Source organism: Ostrea edulis, chromosome 4 (assembly GCF_947568905.1).
Source record: "Ostrea edulis chromosome 4, xbOstEdul1.1, whole genome shotgun sequence".
Classification (NCBI taxonomy): Eukaryota; Metazoa; Mollusca; class Bivalvia; order Ostreida; family Ostreidae; genus Ostrea; species Ostrea edulis.
This window is the reverse complement of record NC_079167.1, coordinates 52,755,447-52,765,361: the sequence shown is the minus strand read 5'-3', so window position 1 is coordinate 52,765,361 and position 9,915 is coordinate 52,755,447. Positions and strand designations below refer to the sequence as shown.

Sequence of the window (9,915 nt, the reverse complement as noted above, 5' to 3'; positions counted from 1 at the left end):
CCTCTACAACATTAAACTGACCTGATAGCAGATGTAACTTTAGAATTATCCAATTAAATCCATATCGTTTAATGTTTATTTTGGTACAACATAATAAACATAACATATTTTATAACAATATGTAAATCAAAGCAATCAAGTTCAATAAAATCAATTGTAGTTCGTTTCTATTGTTCATATTTTGCTTATAAATGACTTTAGAAGTAGTTTTAAACATCGGGTTCAGGGTTCATAATATTCCATCATAAGCGGTTAATCTGAGGCAGGGTCTATAAGCCCGTGAACTGATACAATCGGAAGTTCCGTGAACTCAAACACACACAAATTGCATACGTCATACAATTTACTTTCGTTTTTACTAAAGGCCTAGTATTAACTCGTACCCGAGATGCATATTAAAAATCTTTTGTAAGTGGAGGTACAGGATCAACACTAATAAGGATTTGATTGAGTTCACAGGGTTCTAATTAGGATGTGATTGAGTTCATGGGCTTCTAATTAGGATATGGTCCACTTCACGGGCCTGTCTCTAACACTAAATAGGATGTGATTGAGTTCACAGGCCTGACTCTAACACTAATTAGGATATGATCCAGTTCACAGGCCTGATTCTAACATTAATTAGGATGTGATTGAGTTCACGGGCCTGATTCTAACACTAATCAGGATATGATGCAGTTTACGGGCCTGATTCTAACACTAATTAAAATGTGATCCAGTTCACGGGCCTGAGTCTAACATTAATTAGCATGTGATTGAGTTCAGGGGCCTGATTCTAACACTAATTAGCATGTGATTGAGTTCACGGGCCTGATTCTAATACTAATTAGCATGTGATTGAGTTCACGGACCTGATTCTAACACTAATTAGGATATGATCCAGTTCACGGGCCTGATTCTAACATTAATTAAACCGTGAACTGGATCGTATCCTAATTAGAGGCCCGTGAACTGAATCACATCCTAATTGTGTTAGAATAAGGCCCGTGTACTCAATCACATGCTAATTAGTGTTAGAAGCAATCCCGTGAACTCAATCACATCCTAATTAGTGTTAGAGTCAGGCCCGTGAACTGGATCATATCCTAATTAGAGGCCCGTGAACTGAATCTTATCCTAATTAGTATTAAAGTCAGGCCCGGAAACTGGATCACATTTTAATTCGTGTTAGAATCAGGCCCGTGAACAGAGTACAGCATCATATATAGGAAAACGAAAGTAGAAGGTATGACGTATGCAATTTGTGTGTGTTTGAGTGCACAGAGTTTCCGGTCGGATCAGTTCACGGGCTTATAGCCTTTCCCGAAAATCACAACATTGTAACAAACGATATGGAGTCTCTTTTTTCGAAGTAAAATATTTAAAAAAAACCAAACTCTAAACACTTTGTAGAAATATTTCAGTCGTGATTCATATATATGTATAATTGAATGATATGATATGTACTGAACAATACGCTAGGTGATGAATCAAATACAATAAATCTTAGAAATTGTTACAAAGGACATTTTAATAAAAGAAACCATTGACGAAAATTGTTGTAGAAGGGATTATAGTGTATAATTAATAATGGTTTTGCCATTCCAACAAAATAACAACTATGGACCGAGTATTTATTTTTTTGACGTAGGCCTGACCTTCTGATAAAAGTTTACTGTCGCCGTCTTTTTGAAATAAACATGTGTCACAACGATCAATGAAAATAATATTTTAATGCAGCGTTATGATGAAAATGAAAAGTAGATGTGTTTGTGTATTTGGATTTTATTCACGTGGTTTCTTTGGATCTGAGGGCGAGAGGAAATCCTGAGGCACTTTAGTAAGTAAAGCTCTTAAGATTTATTACTTTCAATTTGGCTCCAAAGAAGAGAGACTGTGCTTGTGAATGCTTGGTACCTCAACATGTCGAGGTACTTTCGATTCCTTGTTGATGATAATAGTGTGGACATCTCTTTGTTTTCTTATCGTAATTTTTGAGTAGGCTTAGTTTAACGTAGTTATTGATCGAGTTGGCATTTTTATGGCCGGTAACTTGCAATCATATGTCAGTGGGGGCAATATCATTTTAATTTTGCTATAAAAGAAATTCTAAATAAATATAGAATAACAATTATACGTTTTATTTCATGCTTCGATATGCATTAACACATAAAATATGTCATCCAAGCGAGGACAGTGTCAAAAGTAGTTCGGACCGAAAGTGCTTTATCAAATGGGCGTGTGATAAAGCTAGGCTTTATCTCACTTGCAATATACACCACAGGTATGAGATAAAAAGCGATAATAGGTCAATTAAATCTACAATGGAAACATTTACTAACATAACGGCTGATTCTACGAGTGAATTGGTACATTTACTTAGTTCAGTTGAATTTTTAGCATGCGAGGACATTGAATTACTAAACGCTCTACATTTAATAGAATATTAATTATACTAGTCAAATAGCACATGTAATAAAAATACACCTACTTCTTATAGGAATAATGTCAATATTAATTATACCAGTCAGGCAACAAACTTCAACTTTTTAAACTCTGTTGTTAATATTTACAACAAATAAACTACTAGTATTCATCATGTTCATGAAACAATAAGTTCTTGCTGTTATGGTTGTTTGAAACATATTGTTACAGATATGTTATCAATTATAATTGTAAGAAATAATTACAATACAATATATATATATATATTTATTATGCATATCATTCTGTAAATGGCACGTAAAACTGCATAACTGGCCATGAAAATAAATTTTACATTGATTGCAAAAAGGAAACAGAATCTCAAACCTTCAATAACACAGAACTATGCATGAAGTCATTAATGGCTTTAGGTGGGCACTATGCTCTTCTTCGCTGTCGTTCGGGGACTATTGCTTTCCAAGGCAAAACCATGAGAGCATAGTACCCACCTTAGCAGTCATTGATAGGTACATAGATACCCACATCATGTTATCAGTGACTAATAAGGCACGTGGGTTTACATGCATACCTATATTTAGACAATATTGATGTACTGGAATGAAGTACAATACCTAAGAAATATGCCCGTGGTATTTCGCGTGTATTTAATAGAATTGGTTTGTATTGTTATCCTACTGGGGAATCCGACGGAGAGCATCAGTCTGAGTCAGTATAATGTCACTTTTCCATGTGGACGTCCAGAGGACGCACAAGAATGCCGATTTCCGTCTCAATACTGCGACACCGTATTAAGCTCTTGCTTTTCGTGTAATGGAGACATTTGTAAAGAACTCGATTCAAATCCTAGTTGTCGAGCTTACTGCTATGGTAAGTTTGTGAAATATGTTTGATAGCCTGTTAAATGTGTTTTGATAGCCTGTTAAATGTGTTTGATAAAGTGTTAAATATGTTTGATAGTGTGTTGAATGTGTTTGATAGCCTGTAGAATGTGTTTGATAGCCTGTTGAATGTGTTTGATAGTGTGTTGAATGTGTTTGATAGCCTGTAGAATGTGTTTGATAGCCTGTTGAAGGTGTTTGATAGTCTGTTAAATGTGTTTGATAGCCTGTAGAATGTGTTTGATAGCCTGTTGAATGTGTTTGATAGTGTGTTGAATGTGTTTGATAGCCTGTAGAATGTGTTTGATAGCCTGTTGAATGAGGTTGATAGCCTGTTGAAGGTGTTTGATAGTCTGTGATAGCCTGTCGAATGTGTTTGATAGCCTGTTGAATGTGTTTAATAGTCTGTTGAATGTGTTGATAGCCTGTTGAATGTGTTTGACAACCTGTAAATTTTGTTTGATAGCCTCTCACAGTCTGTTAAAAGTGTTTTGATAGCCTGTTGAATGTGTTTGATAATCTGTTGAATGTGTTTGATAGCCTGTTGAATGAGGTTGATAGCCTGTTGAATGTGTTTTGATAACCTGTTGAATGTGTTTGATAGTCTGTTGAAGGTGTTTGATAGCCTGTTGAATGTGTTTGATAGCATGTTGAATATTTCTAATAGTCTGTTGAAGGTGTTTAATAGTTTGTTGAATATGTTTGATAGCCTGTTGAAAGTGTTTGATAGTCTGTTTAAGGTGTTTAATAGCCTGTTGAAGGTGTTTGATAGCCTGTTGAATGTGTTTGATAATCTGTTGAATGTGTTTGATAACCTGTTGAATGTGTTTTGATAGATAGTTGAATGTGTTTGATAATCTGTTGAATGTGTTTTGATAGCCTGTGACAGTCTGTTAAATGTGTTTTGATAGCCTGTTGAATGCGTTTGATAGTCTGCTGAATGTGTTTGATAGTGTGTTAAATATGTTTGATAGTGTGTTAAATATGTTTGATAGTGTGTTGAATATGTTTGATAGTGTGTTGCATGTGTTTGATAGTGTGTTAAATGTGTTTGATAGCATGTTTGATAGCCTATACAATGTGTTTGATAGCCTGTAAAATGTGTTTGATAGCCTGTTGAATGAGTTTGATAGCCTGTTGAATGTGTTTGATAGTCTGCTGAATGTGTTTGATAGTCTGTTGAATGTGTTTGATAGTCTGTAGAATGTGTTTGATAGCCTATTGAATGTATGTGATAGTGTGCTGAATGTGTTTGATAGTCTGTTGTATGTGATTGATAGCCTGTAGAATGTGTTTGATAGCCTGTTGAATGTGTTTGATAGTCTGTTGTATGTGATTGATAGTCTGCTGAATGTGTTTGATAGTCTGTTGAAGGTGTTTGATAGCCTGTAGAATGTGTTTGATAGCCTATTGAATGTATGTGATAGTGTGTTGAATGTGTTTGATAGTCTGCTGAATGTGTTTGATAGTCTGTTAAATATATTTTGATAGCTTGTTGAATGTGTTTCATCATCTGTTGAATATGTTTGATAGCCTGTTGAATATGTTTGATAGCCTGTTGAATGTGTTTGATAGCCTGTTGAAGGTGTTTGATAGCCTGTTGAAGGTGTTTGATAGCCTGTTGAATATGTTTAATAGCCTGTTGAATGTGTATGATAGTCTGTTGAATGTGTTGATAGCCTGTTGAATGTGTTTGACAACCTGTAAATTTTGTTTGATAGTCTGTTGAATGTGTTTGATAATCTGTTGAATGTGTTTTGATAGCCTGTGACAGTCTGTTAAATGTGTTTTGATAGCCTGTTGAATGTGTTTAATAGTCTGTTGAATGTGTTGATAGCCTGTTGAATGTGTTTGACAACCTGTAAATTTTGTTTGATAGCCTCTCACAGTCTGTTAAATGTGTTTTGATAGCCTGTTGAATGTGTTTGATAATCTGTTGAATGTGTTTGATAGCCTGTTGAATGTGTTTGATAACCTCTCACAGTCTGTTAAATGTGTTTGATAATCTGTTGAATGTGTTTTGATAACCTGTTGAATGTGTTTGATAGTCTGTTGAAGGTGTTTGATAGTCTGTTGAATGTGTTTGATAGCATGTTGAATATGTTTAATAGTCTGTTGAAGGTGTTTAATAGTTTGTAGAATATGTTTGATAGCCTGTTGAAAGTGTTTGATAGTCTGTTTAAGGTGTTTAATAGCCTGTTGAATGTGTTTGATAGCCTGTTGAATGTGTTTGATAATCTGTTGAATGTGTTTGATAACCTGTTGAATGTGTTTTGATAGATAGTTGAATGTGTTTGATAATCTGTTGAATGTGTTTTGATAGCCTGTGACAGTCTGTTAAATGTGTTTTGGTAGCCTGTTGAATGCGTTTGATAGTCTGCTGAATGTGTTTGATAGTGTGTTAAATATGTTTGATAGTGTGTTGAATATGTTTGATAGTGTGTTGCATGTGTTTGATAGTGTGTTAAATGTGTTTGATAGCATGTTGAATATGTTTGATAGCCTGTTGAATGTTTTTGATAGCCTGTTGAATGCGTTTGATAGCCTATACAATGTGTTTGATAGCCTGTAAAATGTGTTTGATAGACTGTTGAATGAGTTTGATAGCCTGTTGAATGTGTTTGATAGTCTGTTGTATGTGATTGATAGTCTGCTGAATGTGTTTGATAATCTGTTGAAGGTGTTTGATAGCCTGTAGAATGTGTTTGATAGCCTATTGAATGTATGTGATAGTGTGTTGAATGTGTATGATAGTCTGTTGAATGTGTTTGATAGTCTGCTGAATGTGTTTGATAGTCTGTTGAATGTGTTTGATAGCCTGTAGAATGTGTTTGATAGTCTGTTGTATGTGATTGATAGTCTGCTGAATGTGTTTGATAGTCTGCTGAATGTGATTGATAGTCTGCTGAATGTGTTTGATAGTCTGTTGAATGTGTTTGATAGCCTGTAGAATGTGTTTGATAGTCTGTTGTATGTGATTGATAGTCTGCTGAATGTGTTTGATAGTCTGCTGAATGTGATTGATAGTCTGCTGAATGTGTTTGATAGTCTGCTGAATGTGTTTGATAGCCTATTGAATGTGTTTGATAGCCTGTTGAAGGTGTTTTCATCGTCTGTTAAATATATTTTGATAGCTTGTTGAATGTGTTTGATAGCCTATTGAATGTATGTGATAGTGTGTTGAATGTGTATGATAGTCTGTTGAATGTGTTTGATAGTCTGCTGAATGTGTTTGATAGTCTGTTGAATGTGTTTGATAGCCTGTAGAATGTGTTTGATAGTCTGTTGTATGTGATTGATAGTCTGCTGAATGTGTTTGATAGTCTGCTGAATGTGATTGATAGTCTGCTGAATGTGTTTGATAGTCTGTTGAATGTGTTTGATAGCCTGTAGAATGTGTTTGATAGTCTGTTGTATGTGATTGAAAGTCTGCTGAATGTGTTTGATAGTCTGCTGAATGTGATTGATAGTCTGCTGAATGTGTTTGATAGTCTGTTGAATGTGTTTGATAGCCTGTTGAAGGTGTTTTCATCGTCTGTTAAATATATGTTTGATAGCCTGTTGAATATGTTTAATAGCCTGTTGAATGTGTTGATAGCCTGTTGAATGTGTTTAACAACCTGTAAATTTTGTTTGATAGTCTGTTGAATGTGTTTGATAATCTGTTGAATGTGTTTTGATAGCCTGTGACAGTCTGTTAAATGTGTTTTGATAGCCTGTTGAATGCGTTTGATAGTCTGCTGAATGTGTTTGATAGTGTGTTAAATATGTTTGATAGCCTGTTGAATGTGTTTGATAGTCTGTTGAATGTGTTTGATAGTCTGTTGAATGTGTTTGATAGCCTGTTGAATGTGTTTGATAGCATGTTGAATATTTCTAATAGTCTGTTGAAGGTGTTTAATAGTTTGTTGAATATGTTTGATAGCCTGTTGAAAGTGTTTGATAGTCTGTTTAAGGTGTTTAATAGCCTGTTGAAGGTGTTTGATAGCCTGTTGAATGTGTTTGATAATCTGTTGAATGTGTTTGATAACCTGTTGAATGTGTTTTGATAGATAGTTGAATGTGTTTGATAATCTGTTGAATGTGTTTTGATAGCCTGTGACAGTCTGTTAAATGTGTTTTGATAGCCAGTTGAATGCGTTTGATAGTCTGCTGAATGTGTTTGATAGTGTGTTAAATATGTTTGATAGTGTGTTAAATATGTTTGATAGTGTGTTAAATATGTTTGATAGTGTGTTGAATATGTTTGATAGTGTGTTGCATGTGTTTGATAGTGTGTTAAATGTGTTTGATAGCCTGTTGAATGCGTTTGATAGCCTATACAATGTGTTTGATAGCCTGTAAAATGTGTTTGATAGCCTGTTGAATGAGTTTGATAGCCTGTTGAATGTGTTTGATAGTCTGTTGTATGTGATTGATAGCCTGTTGAATGTGTTTGATAGTCTGCTGAATGTGTTTGATAGTCTGTTGAAGGTGTTTGATAGCCTGTAGAATGTGTTTGATAGCCTATTGAATGTGTTTGATAGTGTGTTGAATGTGTTTGATAGTCTGCTGAATGTGTTTGATAGTCTGTTGAATGTGTTTGATAGTCTGTAGAATGTGTTTGATAGCCTATTGAATGTATGTGATAGTGTGCTGAATGTGTTTGATAGTCTGTTGTATGTGATTGATAGCCTGTAGAATGTGTTTGATAGCCTGTTGAATGTGTTTGATAGTCTGTTGTATGTGATTGATAGTCTGCTGAATGTGTTTGATTGTCTGTTGAAGGTGTTTGATAGCCTGTAGAATGTGTTTGATAGCCTATTGAATGTATGTGATAGTGTGTTGAATGTGTTTGATAGTCTGCTGAATGTGTTTGATAGTCTGTTAAATATATTTTGATAGCTTGTTGAATGTGTTTCATCATCTGTTGAATATGTTTGATAGCCTGTTGAATATGTTTGATAGCCTGTTGAATGTGTTTGATAGCCTGTTGAAGGTGTTTGATAGCCTGTTGAAGGTGTTTGATAGCCTGTTGAATATGTTTAATAGCCTGTTGAATGTGTATGATAGTCTGTTGAATGTGTTGATAGCCTGTTGAATGTGTTTGACAACCTGTAAATTTTGTTTGATAGTCTGTTGAATGTGTTTGATAATCTGTTGAATGTGTTTTGATAGCCTGTGACAGTCTGTTAAATGTGTTTTGATAGCCTGTTGAATGTGTTTAATAGTCTGTTGAATGTGTTGATAGCCTGTTGAATGTGTTTGACAACCTGTAAATTTTGTTTGATAGCCTCTCACAGTCTGTTAAATGTGTTTTGATAGCCTGTTGAATGTGTTTGATAATCTGTTGAATGTGTTTGATAGCCTGTTGAATGTGTTTGATAACCTCTCACAGTCTGTTAAATGTGTTTGATAATCTGTTGAATGTGTTTTGATAACCTGTTGAATGTGTTTGATAGTCTGTTGAAGGTGTTTGATAGTCTGTTGAATGTGTTTGATAGCATGTTGAATATGTTTAATAGTCTGTTGAAGGTGTTTAATAGTTTGTAGAATATGTTTGATAGCCTGTTGAAAGTGTTTGATAGTCTGTTTAAGGTGTTTAATAGCCTGTTGAAGGTGTTTGATAGCCTGTTGAATGTGTTTGATAATCTGTTGAATGTGTTTGATAACCTGTTGAATGTGTTTTGATAGATAGTTGAATGTGTTTGATAATCTGTTGAATGTGTTTTGATAGCCTGTGACAGTCTGTTAAATGTGTTTTGGTAGCCTGTTGAATGCGTTTGATAGTCTGCTGAATGTGTTTGATAGTGTGTTAAATATGTTTGATAGTGTGTTGAATATGTTTGATAGTGTGTTGCATGTGTTTGATAGTGTGTTAAATGTGTTTGATAGCATGTTGAATATGTTTGATAGCCTGTTGAATGTTTTTGATAGCCTGTTGAATGCGTTTGATAGCCTATACAATGTGTTTGATAGCCTGTAAAATGTGTTTGATAGCCTGTTGAATGAGTTTGATAGCCTGTTGAATGTGTTTGATAGTCTGTTGTATGTGATTGATAGTCTGCTGAATGTGTTTGATAATCTGTTGAAGGTGTTTGATAGCCTGTAGAATGTGTTTGATAGCCTATTGAATGTATGTGATAGTGTGTTGAATGTGTATGATAGTCTGTTGAATGTGTTTGATAGTCTGCTGAATGTGTTTGATAGTCTGTTGAATGTGTTTGATAGCCTATAGAATGTGTTTGATAGTCTGTTGTATGTGATTGATAGTCTGCTGAATGTGTTTGATAGTCTGCTGAATGTGATTGATAGTCTGCTGAATGTGTTTGATAGTCTGCTGAATGTGTTTGATAGCCTATTGAATGTGTTTGATAGCCTGTTGAAGGTGTTTTCATCGTCTGTTAAATATATTTTGATAGCTTGTTGAATGTGTTTGATAGCCTATTGAATGTATGTGATAGTGTGTTGAATGTGTATGATAGTCTGTTGAATGTGTTTGATAGTCTGCTGAATGTGTTTGATAGTCTGTTGAATGTGTTTGATAGCCTGTAGAATGTGTTTGATAGTCTGTTGTATGTGATTGATAGTCTGCTGAATGTGTTTGATAGTCTGCTGAATGTGATTGATAGTC

At 34.6% G+C, this 9,915-nt stretch overlaps 1 protein-coding gene across 2 annotated transcripts in view; it reads left to right on the top strand.

Moving 5' to 3' along the window:
• Positions 1 to 2,982: 2,982 nt before the first annotated feature.
• Positions 2,983 to 9,915, top strand: part of LOC125669773 (uncharacterized) — a 12,215-nt gene continuing 5,282 nt past the window's right edge. For both annotated transcript variants that reach the window (XM_048904534.2, XM_056162920.1), the window contains exon 1: positions 2,983 to 3,291. In XM_048904534.2, coding sequence (XP_048760491.2) covers positions 3,012 to 3,291 — 280 coding nt within the window. In that variant the 5' untranslated portion in view covers positions 2,983 to 3,011. The remainder of the gene's footprint in view (positions 3,292 to 9,915) is intronic.